General features: G+C 35.7%; 6 protein-coding genes across 15 annotated transcripts in view; 2 read left to right on the top strand and 4 right to left on the bottom strand.

The window, feature by feature from the left end:
• LOC111457587 (protein WHAT'S THIS FACTOR 1) overlaps window positions 1–422 on the bottom strand; it is a 6,222-nt gene extending 5,800 nt beyond the window's left edge. For 4 of the 5 annotated variants that reach the window (XR_002712969.1, XR_002712970.1, XR_002712971.1 and 1 more), the window contains exon 1: window positions 322–422. The gene's annotated coding sequence lies outside the window, so the exon portion shown is untranslated. The remainder of the gene's footprint in view (window positions 1–321) is intronic. The other variant, XM_023099878.1, reaches the window with a different exon arrangement.
• Window positions 423–791: 369 nt separating this feature from the next.
• LOC111457584 (putative disease resistance protein RGA3) lies at window positions 792–4,587 on the bottom strand. Of its 2 annotated transcripts, XM_023099874.1 has the most exons (3): window positions 4,179–4,587; window positions 1,242–1,909; window positions 797–913 (listed from the first exon to the last, which is right to left on the bottom strand). In XM_023099874.1, exons 1-3 carry the CDS (start codon window positions 4,473–4,475, stop codon window positions 886–888), a joined length of 993 nt encoding a protein of 330 aa, XP_022955642.1. In that variant the 5' UTR covers window positions 4,476–4,587; the 3' UTR covers window positions 797–885. The 2 variants fall into 2 exon arrangements, with proteins under 2 accessions (XP_022955641.1, XP_022955642.1); XM_023099873.1 differs by having other exon boundaries at window positions 792–913; window positions 1,242–4,587.
• A 798-nt stretch (window positions 4,588–5,385) lies between these two features.
• LOC111457588 lies at window positions 5,386–11,045 on the bottom strand. The gene is made up of 7 exons (XM_023099879.1): window positions 10,135–11,045; window positions 9,853–9,908; window positions 8,228–8,337; window positions 7,928–8,087; window positions 7,420–7,512; window positions 7,215–7,346; window positions 5,386–5,611 (listed from the first exon to the last, which is right to left on the bottom strand). The coding sequence occupies exons 1-7, from the start codon at window positions 10,910–10,912 to the stop codon at window positions 5,585–5,587; spliced, it is 1,356 nt and encodes a 451-aa protein (XP_022955647.1). The 5' UTR covers window positions 10,913–11,045; the 3' UTR covers window positions 5,386–5,584.
• A 752-nt stretch (window positions 11,046–11,797) lies between these two features.
• Window positions 11,798–15,035, top strand: LOC111457992 (vesicle transport protein GOT1-like). 3 transcript variants are annotated; one of them, XM_023100471.1, is made up of 8 exons: window positions 11,824–11,892; window positions 12,012–12,066; window positions 12,308–12,375; window positions 12,924–13,015; window positions 13,120–13,200; window positions 13,299–13,396; window positions 13,495–13,576; window positions 14,642–15,035. In XM_023100471.1, exons 3-8 carry the CDS (start codon window positions 12,345–12,347, stop codon window positions 14,678–14,680), a joined length of 423 nt encoding a protein of 140 aa, XP_022956239.1. In that variant the 5' UTR covers window positions 11,824–11,892; window positions 12,012–12,066; window positions 12,308–12,344; the 3' UTR covers window positions 14,681–15,035. The 3 variants fall into 3 exon arrangements, with proteins under 3 accessions (XP_022956240.1, XP_022956238.1, XP_022956239.1); XM_023100472.1 differs by lacking the exon at window positions 12,012–12,066 and having other exon boundaries at window positions 11,798–11,892; XM_023100470.1 differs by having other exon boundaries at window positions 11,815–12,066.
• Window positions 15,036–15,641: 606 nt separating this feature from the next.
• LOC111457800 lies at window positions 15,642–17,425 on the bottom strand. 3 transcript variants are annotated; one of them, XR_002713012.1, is made up of 4 exons: window positions 17,308–17,425; window positions 16,181–17,235; window positions 15,780–15,886; window positions 15,642–15,748 (listed from the first exon to the last, which is right to left on the bottom strand). XR_002713012.1 is itself a non-coding variant. In XM_023100198.1 (2 exons), the coding sequence occupies exons 1-2, from the start codon at window positions 17,352–17,354 to the stop codon at window positions 15,834–15,836; spliced, it is 1,227 nt and encodes a 408-aa protein (XP_022955966.1). In that variant the 5' UTR covers window positions 17,355–17,425; the 3' UTR covers window positions 15,642–15,833. The 3 variants fall into 3 exon arrangements, 1 of the variants encoding a protein (XP_022955966.1); XR_002713011.1 differs by having other exon boundaries at window positions 16,181–17,425; XM_023100198.1 differs by having other exon boundaries at window positions 15,642–15,886; window positions 16,181–17,425.
• A 1,327-nt stretch (window positions 17,426–18,752) lies between these two features.
• The window catches only part of LOC111457961 (PTI1-like tyrosine-protein kinase 3), a 4,808-nt gene continuing 4,382 nt past the window's right edge, over window positions 18,753–19,178 (top strand). The window contains exon 1 of the mRNA XM_023100425.1: window positions 18,753–18,968. The gene's annotated coding sequence lies outside the window, so the exon portion shown is untranslated. The remainder of the gene's footprint in view (window positions 18,969–19,178) is intronic.

Below are 19,178 nucleotides of genomic sequence, written 5' to 3'. Positions count from 1 at the left end.
CCTTGGGTTTTTTTTTTTTTTTTTTTTTTTTTTTATAATAAACGGTGAGACAAACCCATCTAGGATCCATCTCCTAACACAAATCCATCCTCGTAAATGAGTTAGATACAGGTAGAGGAAGAACTGATCCAATTTAGTGGCAAGCCATGCATAGTCTCACGAATCCACAATTTGTGAATAAAATTTAAAACGCAAGTCATTCACAAGCATGTAAAAGCGGCACAGCAGAAGACTGTAGTGGAATGTAAAGATGAGGGCACGAGAGTGTTAAAATGCTATCTGTATTGAATCGAAATGAGAAGATAAAGAACATAGACGAACCTGTTGAAAGCTGCTGCGAAGAACAGGAGAGGCGTATCCCGTAAGGGTTTAGCAAACAGCCGAGACCGACTGGATGGCTATAGAGGTGCGCGTCTAAGTTCCAAGGCGATAGAATTATTGGACGACCATACCGTTGATCCGATTTTTATTTTAAAATTTTTTAATTATATATATATATATTATTTTTATTTTTATTTTTTAAAAGTTAAAAAATATTTTATTGTTAATCTATGGACCAATATCGTCGATACCTCATAATTTATCTGCAAACGTTTAATATTATTTGAAGAGTTCATGAGTATTCTTGTAACGTTGTACTAACGGTAAATGTATTTTTGAATTTTTTAAAAGAATTAAAGATTTTTTCACGAAATTTTTTTTCTAAAATTTAAGTGAGTCGATACCTCATAATTTATCTGCAAACGTTTGCCTCTTAACCGTTGCCATCTATATGGAGTTCACCAAAGTTTACTTCCCAAATGCAAATGAATTTATTGTTAAGAAAAATTGTAATGTGGATAGATAAACATATTTTCTTGTAGACGTGATGGTGCTTCCAATGAGTTAAGTGGCGATGGGGTCTAGTAAAGCCCTATTAACACAACACGATCACCGGTGAGTCTTAGGTTTGATATTCCTTCGAAGAATGAACTGAATTATCCTCGTGATAAAATCCTTTTATCAAGATAAAAAATATCGTACACGGATGAGGTGCTACAACAGTTGCAAAATACAACTTAGCCTCGGGTTTCATTATTTTAAAAATTAAGTGATTTATTTTATTTTTATTTCAACAAATGAGATAAGAAATTCATACAAAAATATCATAAATAACTCTATTAACATACAATTGTATAAGCATGGAAAATTGAAAATTTGCTGTTTTTTTTTTTTTTTTTCTTTTGTCAAGAAAAACTTACCAGTAAAAGGGGGTATGGATTTCTTGTACAAACTTGATGCTCCCATTGGAGGTTTTCACCTGTTCAAAACAACCTGTCCCGAGTTCAAGCTGCGAACATCCATAAACTCGTAGACTACTTAACCTGACGAGATTCGATAAAGCTTTCTGGGAAGGCAAGTTTTTCAAATTTCTGCAGTTATAAAGCTTCAATATCTCCAAAGACGTAAAGTTTCCGAACCATTCTGGTAAAGCTTCAACGTCGTCAAAATGCGAAATATGCAGTGATCTCAAAGTAGTGAGGTGCTCGAGTTCTTGAGGAAGTTGTGCTGCATCGCTTCCCGAGTGAACCAACACAAGATTCTCAAGTGATCTGAGATGGATGAGAGGACCCCAATCATAAACATTCAAGTCCCCATGAATACTCAAGTCTTTCAAGTTAAGTAGGCTGGCAATCCCATTAGGCAACTTCTGAAAATCTCTTATACTCAAACAAGACAAGCTTCGCATATTCTGCAAATTCAGATCTGAAAAATAACTTATCCACAAGTTTTCAACAGAGCTGCAGAATTCTAACCCGTCCCGTAGTTTTGACAAGTTTTCGCATCCCAAAATCTTTAGAGATCTAAGCTTTCCACAACCTCGAAAGCTCGGAAACGTCCTCGAAGTAACATCATCACCTTCCAACCTCTTGCAATAAGATACAACAAAATTTGGAATGTTCATTAATTTCCCACAACAAATAATGCTCAAACTTTCAAGATGAGGAAACATGGTATAGTTTGATATACATGATATCTCTCCCCAATGCTCTAGATTTTTCATTTCAAAGATATGAAATGATTTCAAGTTCAGGAACAAAGTCCTCTCTCTGAAATAATTCCCATAGAATTCGTCCCCAATTCTTCTTACACTAGGTAAGTTCCGAATTTCGAGTACCTCGAGTTTCGGTAACTGCCCAAGCATTGGTAACGTTTCACATCGCTCACAGTCATGTAGATATATCTCGACCAAGTTTTCAACAAAAATTCTACTCGGTAGAAGTTCACCTGCAAAGTTTCGAATTCTTAAGGCTTGAAGATTTTTGTGTGGTTGAAGCCCTTCCAAAACATCTAAATCATTGTAATTATCACCTTCCCTTTCATGTTTCCAACCCCATTGGAATTCTAGATGAAAAATTTTCTCCTTCTCCACCAATTTCGCAGCCATGGCCTCCTTTTTATTCTTTACTCTTTCCAGACAATAGAGGCTTAAATTACCTTTAAGGTTCTTCAGAGATCCAAGTTCATCCATCTTATATCCCTCATGTAACCCAACTATAAAACAAGACAATGTTTGAAGTTGAATCAATCGACCCAAATGTTGAGGCATTTGCTTAAACTGATTTGAAGGATCAGTGTAGAATTCTAAATGTCTTAAGCAGATCAAGTTTCTCAGATTACTTGGAAGATCTTGAATAAATCTTCCAAGCTTCAACGTTTGCAAATTATAAAGCAGACCAAGAGATTCGGGAAGCTTACTTATTGAAGAATTTGAAATGTCAATGTACCTCAAATGCTTCAACGAACCAATTGAATTTGGTAATTCAAGTATAAAATAAGATGAATGTGTAATTAAAACACGCAAGTAGGTAAAGTTTGCAATCTCAGAGTGAAACACATGACGACCAAATGTTAACATGTGCAACTTTCTAGGATCTTCGTTACTAGAATCAAGTGTTCTTTTTCTTCCATCGTTTGAAATAGCACACGCTACGTCGTGTATAAAATCATGCATCTTAAAGTATACAGCTCTTCCTCTCTTATCCTTGACAACATCTTGAAACAGGGAGCAGAGATAACAAAATGTTGAAATAATTGTCTCCAACATCCTCCATTGTTACATTCACTTCCTCAGGTGGTTGAATGAATCCTTGTGCAATCCACATTTGAATAAGTGAATCCTTTCTAAACTCGAAGTCATGAGGAAAATTTGAACAATAGGCAAAACATTGTTTTAATGAAGGCAATGGTAGGCGATCCACACTTAGTTTTATTGTGGATAAAACACGGTTTTCATCTTGCAACGGAATTCTCGTTAAATATTTCAATGGAGATTGTAATCTCTCATAATTCTTATATAATTTCATTGTTCCTCCTAACACTTTCACAACCAACGGTATGCCACAAAAATTTTCGACAAGTTCTTTTCGGATCATATCTAACTTTGGAATTGTTGGTGAATCACTTCCAAATGCACATTTCTCAAATAAAGACCAACAATGATCATTCGATAGCTTTTTCAAACGATGCCACGAATGTGTTTCCATGATCTTTGCAACTTCTTCACTCCTAGAAGTCACAACAACAACATTACCGAATTTTCGAGTAATCTTTAACAGACAAGCTTTTAACTCATCCCAGAGGCTAAGATTCTCATTCCAAACATCATCCAATACAAGGAAATAGTTTTTGTCCTGCAACCATTTTTGGATCTCTTGGAGTAAAGCTTCCTTACTTTCCAATCCACCAGAATTGGGATTAAGAGTTTCTAAAATTGCTCTTAAGATCTTGTTGATAACAAAAGGATCAGATACACACACCCATATAGTTCTATCAAAATTCCCCCTAATCACTTCATGATTGAAGATTAGCTTGGCCACAGCTGTTTTCCCTAATCCGCCCATACCAACAATAGGTAGAACAGACAGCATTTCACTATTTCTAAGTTCAATCAACTTGTTCACTATCTCCGACACTTCTTCATCTCTTCCAATTACTCCAAACTCGTCAAGAAACGAATCCGTCTCATGAATCTGACTAAGATCAGGTTCAGTTTCTTTGGATGTTATAGCAACAAGTCCAACAACACTCGCCGCAGAATAATGCTCTTTCAACATTCTAGAAATCGCCTTAATTCTATTTCCCATTTTGAGACGAAAAACGAGAGGATTTTTGGAAAGTGAAACGAAATTACGTACCATCGCATCTTTTCCGGTTTCCACCTTACGTCGAAGACGTTCATAAGCAAGATCGTCGAGTAAAACATCGGCTTCGAATACAATATCTTGAAGCTTCTCCACCCATGGCTTCACTTCAGGATACTCTGACTTTATTCTGTCCACATCGCGAAGGATAGCATGAAGCATGAGTAAAGAGTCTCTCATCTTCAAGAGGTCCTTCTTGAAACCCCATGCCAAACCTATTTGCTGTGCTGCAAGGCTCGCCGTCTTCTTCAACAGTTCCTGCACGGCAAAAGTCCACAGGAATTCCGCCATTGTTGTCTTCTTTGACCCTCCAGATTTGCAGTGATCGGAGGAAAGAAGGTCCACTTCGTTGAACACCCAAAAGATATTTCTGCAAGAGATTAGTCAATGATTTCATCTTGTCCTGTCCACACAAACAGTCCAAAAATAAAAAATTTTAAAAATATGTATAATAAAAATGGAAATCAATTTCGTTTAAACAAAATAAAAATAATTTCATTTTCCTTCAAATGGTCGGTCAAAAAACTAAATTAATAAATAAAAAAAAAATTAAAATCTCATTTTCAAAATTCCAATAATACCCTTCAACTTAGAGGGGACCGTTCGAGCTTTTTGAACTTTTTAAAAAATTTAAAGGTATTTTTTAAATATAAAACGAGCAACAAAACAACGAGTACAATTCAAAATGCACACAAGGATTGCTCCAAGCAATTCCTTCCCACACGATAGTTAACAGCTTGACCTACTTGACGTAACGGTTAGAGTATTACTTTCATACGCCTTTTATTTTGTTATCTAAAGGCGTAGATTCTGAAGTGGGTAAAACACTCGAAGAGTGATCTCTTCCTTGTCTGTGTAGGAGGCTATTCTTTATATAATCCAACTGAAATCAGGGACGTGACTTCCTAAAATAAAATTCAAAAAAATAAAGCAAGCATTCCATAATTATTACTATTATTGTCTAATATAACTACGAAAAAAAGCATTAAATAATTATTACTATTATATCTAACATAACTACAAAACATAATAGTAATGTAACCGCTGGTTTAGTCTATCAATCTTACTAAAATCGTGAGACTAATGATGATATGTAACAGGTTAAAGTAGATAATATCTGCACGAATAATTTATCGAAGTTCAAACTTATCGAAGTTAGTTTGAACGCTTAATATTCTTTTTGTTTTGATGCAATCAAACATTAAATGAAAACTTTCAGCACCAACATTCATAATCTTGATATTCGTGATTCATAATACACATTAATTAGTTATTGGATGGATGAACCCATTAATGAAAATGCCAAACTTGATAGCAATAATTACTAATAAAAGGTTATGATTTGTAAGATACTGCTCTTGGAAATGGACTTCTCCAGGTGCAAACGCTTTGATTATATATCAATTGCCAACATTTGGAGGAAGTACCTTCAGGAAAAAAGAAGGGAAAAAGGTCATCGTCGATGAATAACACATGCCAGCCATCATCAAACATATAGACAATAATTTTTGAATATGGGTATATGAACTTCGGACGTATAGGGTAGTAGAAAGAGTACACATCTGATATCGCTAAGTCATGCTTATGGTAAAGATAAACAATGATTAGTATCAATCACATAAAGAATGGAAAACCGATCAGAGTTTCACAGATAAGGCATTAATAACTTCATTTATAGATACTAATACGAACGTAACTTAGTGAGTAAGACCGTTATTTAAAAATTCTATTCCTCAATTTCAAAATTGTTGGAACTAGAGAAAATAAACATTCTTACATATAGCAACGTGCAATGTGCGACGTTAGAATTTAAATGTTATATTAAAGAAATGATGGGAAACAAAAAAAAAAAATCAGAGAGAAAAATGATAGGATCACCCAAATTGCAACAAATAAAACACGAAGGAAAAAAAAAACCTAATTCCAACAACAAAATTCACAAAATTGGCACAGATAGAGCAGCAACGTGGTCGAACTTAACCAAAAGAAATGCTCAAAACAACCGAAAAAACAACACCCACAAACTGTAAATAAATAAAGAATATGAGAAACTTGGAAGTTCTATAATCTTTTTCAAGTCACTTTGGATGAAAGCTCTATTTATTTGAAGCTAAAAAAAGAACTTCATGCTGTTTCATGCTGAAGATGGTGGCTAGGATTCATGCTGTTTCAAAGAACAAAATGTTCGTTGAAGGAAGTTAGACATAGTAGCTGTTGGTCTATTGTTTAGGAGTCGTCCTTACAAGTAATGCACCACCTCGGTGTAAAAGAGCCTAAATCAAGATTCACTCAACCAAGTACAAATGTCAAAAAGAAACTCTAAAAGGTTACTCTACAATCAGCATGGAAACTACTCGTATGGTCATAGAAATTGTGAAACTTTTGGATTAATTTTTCAGCATAGACTTTTGGGAACTACAATCAGCATAGACTTGAATCTTATGTTGAATGTTTTGGATTAATTTTTCAGAATTGTGAAAAGGAGTCTCCTTCTAAATTAGATGTTCCTTATTTAATTCTGAACCTCGTCCTTCTATTCCACATTCTGTACCTACCAAATTTTCATCCCTCATTCTGAATCCATACATGTTGAACTAAAAAAAAAAAAGAGGAAGAAATTTTTAAGAGGTTTAGCCCCAGTCAATTCAATTGAAGAAATGATGGATTAATTCTCCTCTAAGCAGAATTTACATGAAGAAAATAAAACCCGTCCAGAAACCATGAGATAAAAAAGGAAGACGAAACAAACTGTCGTGAGAAAGTGAGGATGGAAGAAATGACGGACTAAGTTCTCCCCAAATTCAAAATTTCATGAAAGATCAAATCAGAAACATCGTGTTTATACTTGCATGATGAATCATGTGCAACCAAAGAAATTAATGAGCCATTTGTATACCTATGCGCATGCATCAAAAGACCAAGGTAGATCTTCCTCTAACAAAGTTTTTTGAAGTGGGTACGAAAGACACCTCTACAAGCAACAATAGACCTTTAAATTAGAGAGAGAGAAAGAGGGGATTTAGAACATACCAAACCAAGAGCTTCTGCAGCAGTTCTATGACTATCTTTACCACAAACGCCAATAAACATATTCATTAATGTTTCTCTCTGTTCTACCTTCAAGTGTTTCTTCAAGCCTAGAGTCAACATCTCCATCTCAGGCTGGAGAACCAACGAAGATAACATCAGAAAATTTGAGTATCTACAGTTTATTATGAAGGTTCAGAATACGTACCGAGGATTCCTCAGGAGGAAATATCTGGATGATGTAACAGATCTTCAACAACTCTGCATTTGCTTCAGATTGTCTGTCTTGCATCACTAGAGCCTATGATGTGATAAAATTGACTAAGCAGAACCTCTTCATTGTATAAGAAACCATACATATTACAGGGAAGAAACATCAAAGAGAAAAACAGAAAGTTTCCCCATGAACAGGCTAAGTGATGGTTTACATAGTTCCGTTCATTTTTCAAATTCCAAATACAAAATATGCACAAGATTTTAAATTTTGTTTTTGCACATAATTGAAATTTCTTCATACTAGTAGAAATAAAACTCGAACAATCTTGTGCTAAAGAAAAAAAAAAAACCAACATAGTTTTAAATTCTTGCACATAATTCCATCTTTGTAAGTTTTCTCATGACAAGGTTCTTGCAAAAATAATGTGAGAGTTACCATTCACATAAAAAGACACAAGCATTTGATATAATGAAATCATCGGATATTATAAAATATTTACCCAGGCCTGTAAAAAGCATGAACGCATTCTTGCAGCAACAGCAGCAGAAACTATCCTGGCAGCACGAACATTCTCAATGCCAATATCCTCAGCAAGCCCAGCAACAAAATTTGGACCATCCTCGCCATTAATGAGAACTGAGTTAGGGGGCACTGGAGTCCTGTAAATAAGTTACAATCACAAGAACATTAAAGATCTCAGTATGATCACATGAATAAAATCCAGAACTAGAATTTGAAAATTAGCATGATTCATCTTTCTATAGAATACATATTAAAAGGAGCAACAGTATAAAATTACCTGCTATAGATATTTAAAACAAAGTCCACTGATGCTCGATAGAATGAATCACACATATTTTCGGTGTTGAAGGAAACTTTTACTCCAGATGTCCTACATATTTGACGCAACTGCTCATACATTCAGGCAAAGAGAAGTGCAGGCAATAATAAAAAGATCAGCTATGGCAATAAGGAAAGTCCAGCGCTATAAATGATGGAAATTTCAGCCAAAATTGACAATGTAATTCATAAGTGAAAGTTTCCCATCAAACCCAATGGAAGAAAAAATAAAATGATGGTTTGGAGAATTGAATACTAGTCTAAAATATTGATTTGCTCATCACTTTTAAATTGTCAATAGATATGCCTATTAAGGCAATCTTTACAGATGCTTCTCATTACAGCAGACAAGATATGCCTAGAATGACTGTGAGTAGTGAGGTCTTAACTATTACTATCATAGACTAGAAAAGCATATTTCAATCAATACCATAATCTAGCCAAATCTTTTTCGAGCTATAACTGATGTAGTTGACCCGTCTCCTTTTTATATTCCAAACTCATCATGTCCTATAAGTTGATTGCTTAACGACAGGAAAGCAATTAGGAATGTTATAAGGATATTAAGGGTATGTTACTAATTCGTTAAGGAGTTTGTTGAGAGGGACTTGGTATAATAGAGTAAAGATCAAGGTAGGCAATTGTTTGGTGGCTTTAGACCTATCTTTTATCTTTCAATATATATCGGCTATTTGGTTTCGGTCAAAGTGATATCAATAAGAATTCCTTTTTGTTTTAACAAAAAACCACTTCTTATTGATATAATAAAATGGAGTAAAGGTTTGAGGATACAAACACCCAAAGGGCATGAAAAAGAGAAAAAGACAAATACAATAAATACGACCATAAAAGAATTAGCAACGAAGATTAAAAATATATATATATAAGAACGAAACGAATGAAAGTTTAACCTCGGAAATCTGGTAACTTTTAATGGAATATTAAAGAACTGATCATAATGATTCTAAATTTGACTTTTACATTGTGAAAGCTGGAATCAGCTAGGTTCTGTTCATGTTTAGAATGAACATTACAGCACATCTCAAACCTAATGCCAAGAGGTACTAAGCACTAAAATCATTGAATGCATAGTATGCATTATCATGTAAGGAATGTCACATAATAATTCCGGACATAATCTCTCAGAAATGACACACAAAATAGAAGTAATTAGCTTTGTCATACATCTGTATAGCCAGATCTCATACAGATTGCGTGGATATTGAACAAATGCAACCAAAGATGCCTGTAGTATCATGATATGGATGAAATTACGCACTATTAATGACAAAATACATTAGCGAACAAGTAGAAAAAGATTAACCAAGTGGGCAAACAAATCAACAGGTAAAGTGTTAATTTTCTTCATTTATAGGTACGTTCTTGAAAGTCCTCAATGCTCTCATTCCAGTAATTCCATCCGGTTTCCTATAACTTATTTTTGTGTTTGACTAAAAATTCATGAATGTTCAATAGTTGCACAGTAGGAGGCATGATGAACAATAGAAGAAAAGGATGATATTAGTATACCATAAAATTAGTTTACAAAAGATTCATCAATTGTAGTTAAAGAACAGCACTCACTTGAACAATATCATCCTCCATGAAATCCCGCCCACTCATTCTATTATCCACGAGGGCTGGAAATCAAGTGGGTAAGTTCAGCTTCAGTTTATGGCAATGCGAAAAGTTAACACAGATTTTTGCTTCAGTTTATGGCAATGCGAAAAGTTTAACACAGATTTTTGCCAGCAGATACAGAAACAACTAGTTACTACAGGGATCATGCTTAATGGAGTCGGAAAATTACATGATCCTTTCAAATTCAAAAGGTAATTAACATATACGAAATCTTTGTGTACTAACCTCGGACTAATCTGTTAGCTTCATCCTGATATTCCTGCCTATTCGCCGTGGTAATCTGTCTGGGAACTGCTGGAGGCCACCATTTTGGCAACCTTTCTCCAACCCGAACCCCATTCTTCGATACTTCGTCTGAAACATCCGTCAGATTCAATGAAGCCGTAGCTTTACCTCGCGCTACAACACTACTCCCAGTACCAACAGCCACCTCTTTTCCACCGAGGCTCCGGTCCCTTCTCACCACAGGAGAAGTATGTCCAGAACTAAATTTCTTGAAAAAACTAGATCCGATCCCAATCAAGCCCTTAACTACAAAGTGCACAACGATGCTCAATAGCACCAACTGACCAAGGAACTTCGCAGTGGAATGCCGACACGAGATGGTCAGTATGCGATTCTGATGATCGAAGGCAACCAATGTCCGCAAGTCGTCAAAAGCGTCCGATCCCGACGATATAAACCGGCGAACTTTGGAACGGGAAAGATAGTAGATGTAGTAGAAGAAAAAGGAGACTTCGGCGGTGACTTTGTCGATGTCAATCGCGATTTGGAAGTTCCGTTCTGAGGAGAAGGAGGAGGAGGGAACTCTAGGAGTGCGGGTGATGCTGATCGTTTGGAGCTTATTTTTCCAGCGAGTTCGACGGCGGCCATTGAAGCAGGAGATCGTAGTGAAGAGTCGTTGGGGCTTCGGCGAGGAGAGGCGGTAGAGGAGGAGGCGGCGGTTATGGCGATCGGGAGTGAGAGGATGTGGAAGAAAGTGGCGGACCGTTGCGGTGTCCATTAGCCCTTAGAGTCAGTGAACTGGAAGCTCTGTCTGTCTGCCTGGACTTCGTATGAGACGGCAAAGCCGCCGGCTCCGTCGTTGCACAGCTAAAATGGCGCCGAACGCTGTTGACATTAAGGTATACCTCGTACCCTCCAAAATTCACAGTAACTAATAGTATCCTCTTATTCTACATTGGTCTTACACATAAAAAATTGACGAAGAATCGTTCACCAAACTAAACCGAACATCAAATGACCTGTGAATAGTGAACACGTTTACAAGCTTTTCGTGTCAGTGGAGCGCTTATGCCCTTTTGGTGCCTAAACCAAACCCGGTGCAGGAGCTCAATCGTATTCACTTGTCCCGCCGAAGTAAAAAGACACGCAGAAGGATTATTGTCGATGCCTAAACATCAAACGACTCGCGAACATGTTTGCAAGCTTTTTCGCGTCGGGAGACCACTTGTGCCCTTTGGTGCCTAAACCAAACCTGGTGCAAAATTGTGCTAAGGAGCTCAATCGAATTCGCTTGTCCCGCCGAAGTAAAAAAGACACACAGAAGGATTATTGTCGATGCCTAAACATCAAATGACTCGCGAACACGTTTGCAAGCTTTTTCGTGTCGGGAGAGCACTTATGCCTTTGGTGGCTAAACCAAACCCGACGCAAAATCATACTAAGGAGCTCAATCGAATTCGCTTGTCCGGCCCGTCGATGTCTGGTCGATGTCTTCCTAATGAAGTTAATGGAATATTCAAAGGGCAGCAATAGCAATTAAATTTCTAAGTACCATTCCTCGCTTTTTCATTGGTTACAAACCATCATTCCTTCCACTCCAAGTTTACAATTTTTTATTTTATTTTATAATTTTATTTAATTTTATAATTTTATTTAATATATATATATAAGAGTATCGGATCGAAATGTGGCAGTGGCACGTGCCTGCATTTCTCTCCTCGTCGTGTTAGAGTTCAGCCATTTCTGTCTGCACTTCAGGTTCTTCTCTCTTTCTCCTTTCAACTACTCGAACATCATTCCCCAAACTCGTCATCAAAGATCCATACGCCTTCAATTCTTCGTTTCTACTTCTTTTGATCCCGTTCTTCTTGTTCAAGCATCACCGCCCTGCAATTTGGCGCTCTCTCTTTTGCTCTAACTGATTTCATACATGTAAATCTCCTTATCTCTCTCTCACTTTCTATTTATCTCTTATGTTCTAGGTTTTTCCTAGATTTGTTGTCGAAACCTAGTTCTTTGCTACCCTGGCCGATTGATTGATTGAGCTTCTTCTAGATCTTGTTCGATTTTTCTCAATTTGCTACGCTAACCCTAGGATTTTGTCGATTGGAGCTGTTTTGCTTGTTAGCTTGATTGATCAACTAGTTTTTTTTTTCGTTTGAAATTTTTGCAGTGAAGGCAGGGAGGTGAATTTATATTGTTCAGCAGATATGGTTTCCTTCGAAATGAATGACCGCAAGAGTGAGTTTAATGTTTAATTTCTCTTATGCATATTTTTTTTTTTTGCTGGAATATATTATATCCTGTTTAGTGGATCGGTTTCTCCTTTGAGGTAATTAGCTGCTGGTTTTGGATTAAGCTACTTGACGATTACAATCTTATTGTTTTATTCTGTTTGTTAATTGATATTTGAATATTGGAACAGAATGTTCGGTTGGTTTTATGGGGTTGAATATGGTGAATCGCGCTGTGGTAATTAATGGCGATGCAATGACGTTAATCTAGTATTTTTGTTTCTCGTCTTTGCTTTAATTCTTGGAACTGGAATGTGCTGAAATTGCATTATGGTCATGCTCAATATCTAAGATTAGTGCGCATTTGTTAGTCCTAGGTTGTTTAGAGTCTCAGGCACATATTCTGTGCAGCATATTTTGTTGGATTTTGTGCGTCTACTTTGGCAATGTTCATGTATAAAGGAGGGCATCTATGTGATTTTTTTCTAATTGTTCTGTTTCTTATATGAATTGTTCATTCGTACTGGCATTAATGATGGATTTGCAAATAAGCAGAGATTGGGCTAGGACTTACAGGATTTGGGATATTTTTCTCAATCTTGGGAATTATCTTCTTCTTTGACAAGGGATTACTTGCTATGGGAAATGTAAGTGTAGAATTTATATTTTTCTCGTGTTAAGATCTGTAATTCTTGTTTCATTCCAATGTAAACTCTTAACACCACCTCTCTTTTTTGATTCACTGAACCAGATCCTGTTCGTCTCAGGAGTAACTCTCACCATTGGACTCAAGTCAACCATGCAGTTCTTTATGAAACGTCAAAATTTTAAGGTTAGACATGCTTGTGAGACTTTTCCCTCATGCCTGTTCTTTGAATTTTGATGTGCATGCATTTTTTATTGACGATGTATGTATCATTATTTGTTCAGGGAACAATTTCTTTTGGTTTGGGGTTCTTCTTTGTTATCATAGGATGGCCAATTTTTGGCATGATATTGGAAACATATGGTTTCATTGTCCTTTTCAGGTTTGTTGGATATATATGGTCATTTTCCATAATTTGATCTGTGTGTATGTCTTTTTAATGTTTGGTCGCGCTAAATGCTGATAAATTATGCTGTGCAGTGGCTTCTGGCCAACATTGGCAGTCTTTATTCAGAAAATTCCTATTCTTGGATGGTTATTCCAGCAACCATTTGTCAGATCGGTTAGTTTGTACTTCTTTAGTAATGTTAATCAGTTGTTTGAATCAGTTTTACACACAGTGAAAATGTTTCCCCTTTATGATCCTTTTCTTTAAAGAGAAAACTAGTTGTTTCATATGGAGTACCATTATTTTCAATGGAGTTGCATTACAATATATTTTAAGAAAAGCACAGAAAGAAATTTGCACCAATTGTCTTTCCTTCCATGTTTTTTTTTTTTGAAAAAACAAAATTTACGGGAAAGATGAAGTGGAAATGATTACAAAAGCAACCTCTTATATACAAGGCAATGATAAACCCCCCAATACAACTGGAATATCAAAGAGGGAAAGTTGAACAAGGGTAAGAAGGGGAGGAATGTCAATTGAAGGTGTGCTTGGTTTCTTGCAACAAGCAGTTTCAGCTAATGGGTGGAGGATGATTGATGAAGGGCAAAAGAATAAAAGTGGTTAAAAGAGAAAATTTTTGGGGACCGCAAATTTTTAGGTGATAATGTAAGGTGGGGGCATTGGGGTCTCACAAAATACCTCAATTTTGTAATATTTGGGCTATCATTATGGCGACTAGAAGCTTTGATTCCAGAAAATAGCTGTAAGGATACCAGAGGTCTCTATTAGAAGTGCTATGTTCAAGTGTGAACGATTAGATGGGTGGTAGTAGCGGATGATTTAATGGAGTCCATTTGATACACAAGTTTTATAAACATAGTGTGTGTGTGTGTGCGCGCGCTCCTCACGGGGAGTATAGGTATAGGTGATGATGTAAGGTTAAGGTTATCTTCTTCCCATTCCACAATGGAGTTATAGCCAAGTTTCTATCAGTCTCATCATGGCCAATACTTCTTCCCTGGTGTATGCAATGATTCCAAATGCTATACTAATAGCGAACATATTAGTTGCATCATGCCGTACTAAGTTCTTAGTTTGCATTTGTATTTACTTTCATGGACTAGTTAAATCTCCACTGGTCCAAATCAGTCAGCATCATTCAAGTTTTTGTTTGAATTCCGATTACACATCATGAACTTTTCTGGACTGCAGATTTATGTGTTTCTTTATATATTGCAGTTCGTCGACAAATATCGGGGTAGACGTGTTCCCGTTTGAGAAGGGAGGTTATAAATCCGTTGGCAGATGAACTTGTAAGTTGTAAACCACTCTTGCTTGGAGGCCCAATTTTTTGTTCAGATGGCAAGAGTAGATAACACTCTCGCAGTTGATAATGATGAGGACTCTGTTATCCCAAAAAAAAGAAAAAAAAAATGAAGGAAAGATAAAGAACTAAGAAACAAACATAAACTCTTTTTTGCATTTTCTTTTTGGGTTTTGATATTTCATTTGTGTAAAGAGTAATTGTGAGTTGTAGCTGAACATTCTATAGTTGCTAATTTTCAAAATTCTTGGTGTCATTCTTTGTATTTACATTAATGATAAAAGGATATGGTCAGATTTTTATGGTTTACTAATTTGCATTTCTTCCCCCAATTTGTTGGGAGGCAGAGATTGATATATATATATATAGTGGAAGGTCTCCATTTAAAATAAGGTTAGGAATGTAATATTTATTATCATCGCCATCTTCACTTACACTAGGACTGTAAGAGGGTTTCGATGCTACAAAATTTGTGTTCGGTTGCCAAGGAATCGAGAAGAAAGTATCAACAACAACAAGTTTTATTACGGGACAGTTTATGATGTTCATATCGATCTATTATGTACCTCTGCATCTAGCATTGGGTAGACCTCATACAATAAGTGTCCTAGTTCTACCGTATCTTTTGTTTCATTTCTTTTAGAACAATCACACAAACACTTTTTTTTATTATGGTTCTACTTCCAGAAACTCAAACACTTTTTTTTATTATGGTTCTACTTCCAGAAACTCAATGCATAATTTTAGCATTCAATGTGTATTCTTGGATAATCTCATTTTTCAATTATTCAACCATTTCATTTTACCAAGTTCAACTTTAATGAACTCATGAACTTATAAACTTACGATTTGGTTGGTTTGATGTTAGTTTAAATAAAGAGAGAGAACAAAATCACTACGCACAAACTACTAGTAAAAAAGAAATGATTTCTTTCATATTATTTAGCACCATATTATTGAGCTTGCAGCATGTACAAAAGAATGCGACTGTAACCATTTCTATACAAAAAGGAACAGAAATTTGATGTAATCTGTATATTTGTACAGACAAAACATGTTGATTTTGATGCACAAAATGTCTTTAGTTGGATTGATTTAGACCCTTCTTCAATGCACAAAAATATTCATATGATTCCATCTTCCCCTTGCAGCAACAACACCTGTGCACAACACAAATTCAAACCATCAAAATGACACAATCAAAACCATAAACCCATGACAACAAATTATCAAGAGCATTCGTTTTCAAGGAACAAATATGAACAAGTTGGTGCTCAGAATCTTCAACTCAAAACGTGGTTTACCATCAGAATCTAAAGAACTTCAAAATCTAAAGAACCCTAAGCAACCATTCATAAACAAACTTCATATTTATCAGAGAGGAAATTCAAATCCAAACTTCATAAGCAACTCCGTTATAGACCCATCATTCATTCATAAACAGAAATACTTACTCATAATCGAAGGGGCTTCTTCTCTCTTCACCAAATGCTGCCTAGGATCAGAGGTGGAGCCTATCTTCATAGGGTAATTCGAGCTTGTTAAGCTACTGTATTCCCTTGCCACGATGGGCAGAAGTTCCTTACATATAGCTTTCCACAGTCTCCTCTGTTCTGCAACATTCACAAACCTCAGTGCTTCCATGTCCTTCATGGAATACACTATCTTGTTTCCTTCCACATTCTTTTGATGTTCATTCACATTCCCCAGGCTCCAATGCATCTCACATACCTTGCCTTCCCTTGCCCTCCTCCTCGATCTTTTAGCCTTTTTCCCTCCTCTGTCAGGTTCATGGGATTTGTCCAGTTTGATCTGCATTGGCCTTGTTGGACAAACAATACCAATCCCTTCTCCGTTTCCAATCTTGGAAACATGAATTGGTTCAACTAATGCAGTCTCGTCTATTACTTCGATCTTCAATGAATTTCTGAGAGATAAATGACTTCGTCTCAGGAAATTCATGTGTTTAGAATCATTTTGCTGATCGGCAATCTTCTGATCCACGATCCCTCCTGAGTTAGAGGGATTCTTTCCCTTGTCTACATGAATTTCATCTTCTTCCGATAGTAATTTCTTTTTCTTTTCCAAGATGCTCCGAGAATCGATTTCTTTATCCAGCAACTTCTCGATTGATCGAACTTCTTGAACAAGTTCTTCCCTCATACAATCTTGATTTCCATCAAAACTCACTACACTTCTTGCAAAATCTTTCTCCTCTACTCTATCAATCACAACTTCTTGATTAACATCTTCCACGGCACCGAGCATTTCAAAATCGTGTGCAGCGTCAACCTTGAGAGATTCTTTTCTGAGTTCCACATCAAGATTCCGAATCTTGCACACCTGATTCCTCATGTTTACTCTGTTTTCAGAAGACACACAAGCCGAATCGCACATGACCATCTTCTCCACAAAAGATTCTGAAATTTCTGGATTCTCTTCGGCAGAAGCGGAACTCCAACTGTTCATCATTTCACACTCCTGGTTTTGATTCAAGACGATCAAAGGGAGCTTCCTGTCATCGGCAGAGATCCTGAAGGCAGAACTCGTTTGATTCAAGACGATCAAAGGAGACTGGGGGTGCCGATTAAAGGCATCGCCATAGTCAGAACTTATCTCATCCGCCATTGCTTGAAGAAAGGCAGGGGGTTTAGCAGCGCCACCGACTGAGGAATGAACTAACGGGGTTTAACATATATGTAGCCTCTACTTGGATTCGCAATTCAGTTGGAGATGTTAATATATACATATATTTGAAAAATAATCTTAGTAGATTTGAAAATTACAATATTATTCTTTATCGATCTATTTGAAAAATAGTTCCGTTCGTTTAAAATTACAATATTACCCTTGATCTATCTATTTAAAAAAACACTCTCGTTCTCTACCAATCACAATAATTTGAAAATATTCTCATTCGTTTAAAAATTACAATATTACCCTTGGTCTATTTATTTAAAAAATACTTTCGTTTGCCTGCAAATTACAATAGTTTGAAAATATTCTCATTCGTTTTAAAATTACAATATTACCCTTAACCTGTCTATTTAAAAAATACTATCGTCTGTCTGCAAATTACAATAGTTTGAAGATATTCTCATTCATTTTAAAATTACAATATTACCCTTAACCTGTCTATTTAAAAAATTCTCTGGTTTGTCTACAAATTACAATAGTTTAAAAATATTCTCATTTGTTTTAAAATTACAATATTACCCTTAGCCTATCTATTTAAAAAATACTCTCGTTCGTTTACAAATTACAATAGTTTGAAAATATTCTCATTCGTTTGAAAATTACAATATTATCCTTAACCTAATCATAGAAATTTACTAAACTTTTGCATGAAAACTAGGACGTGCAACAGGTATCGATATTCTAAAACAACGTGGGTCATTGTTATACTATTCATATCGCTATTTATTACATAGATTTCTATCGAGGGTCGGTATTTTGCCGTTATCGGTATTTCTGTCGGGGTCATTGCTATACTGTTTAATTATTTTTGTTTCTTTTATAATTTTCAATTTTGTTCTTTAGACTGCTTTAGTCACATAAGCGTAAAAAAATTTACCGTTCGAATAATTTAGTCGAGTCTAAAAAATGTCTTAACCCGACCTAACTTAACCTACGAATACTCCTAATGTGATTGAGAGTATGTTGATATAAGTACGGTCTTTTACCAAAAACTACCTTTATCATTTAGATATTTCAAAAATCTCGACCCCTATTATTTTCGTGAAATTTTAATATTTAATTATTTTACCGGCATTTTTTGAAAAAAAAAATAATATTTTGCTCTCATTTTATAATAATTAGAATTAAAAATAGAGGGTAAAATAATTTTAAAATTAAAGTCAACTAAGTCAATGAAATAAATAGCAATTAAAAGCATTAGAACAAAAGTAAATATCCACCACAAATTTTCTGGCTATTTTGCTTTACAATTCCCAATAATTACTTATTTTAAAATTAGAAATTCATTAAAATAAAAAATTAAATTAAATTAAAAAAAAAAAAAAAACCACAAAGGGGGGAAGGAGAAGAAAAGTTCTCCGCCATTGCTCCGCGTTTGCTTCTCTGTCATCCGTTCATTGCGTTTGCTCCGAATAACTACCGAAAACCCAAAATCGAAGAACACCCAACAAAGCCTAACCCAAACCCACCCCCTAAATTCCACTCGTCTTTTCCTTTATTCTTCCATTCCCCTTCGCGAAGCCCAGGAGAGGCACTCACCAGCAGGTAATCCCTCTCTCTCTTTCTCTTCCTCTTCCATTTCCTCCTTCTAATTTCGCTTCTCGATCTGTTCTTCTTTGATTTCCTTTTGTTTCTGTTTCCCCCATTGTCTCAATTTTGAATTTCTGGAACAGGGTTGAATCTTAGGCGGTTTCTTGTGGTTTTTTAATTGTTGGGTTGTGATTGATTTGTTTTTTTTTTTTTTTTTTTTTTTTT

Source organism: Cucurbita moschata, unplaced genomic scaffold (assembly GCF_002738365.1).
Source record: "Cucurbita moschata cultivar Rifu unplaced genomic scaffold, Cmos_1.0 Cmo_Scf00020, whole genome shotgun sequence".
NCBI classification, from domain to species: Eukaryota; Viridiplantae; Streptophyta; class Magnoliopsida; order Cucurbitales; family Cucurbitaceae; genus Cucurbita; species Cucurbita moschata.
The sequence above is the reverse complement of the archived record's forward strand: the minus strand, read 5'-3'. Positions and strand labels throughout refer to the sequence as shown.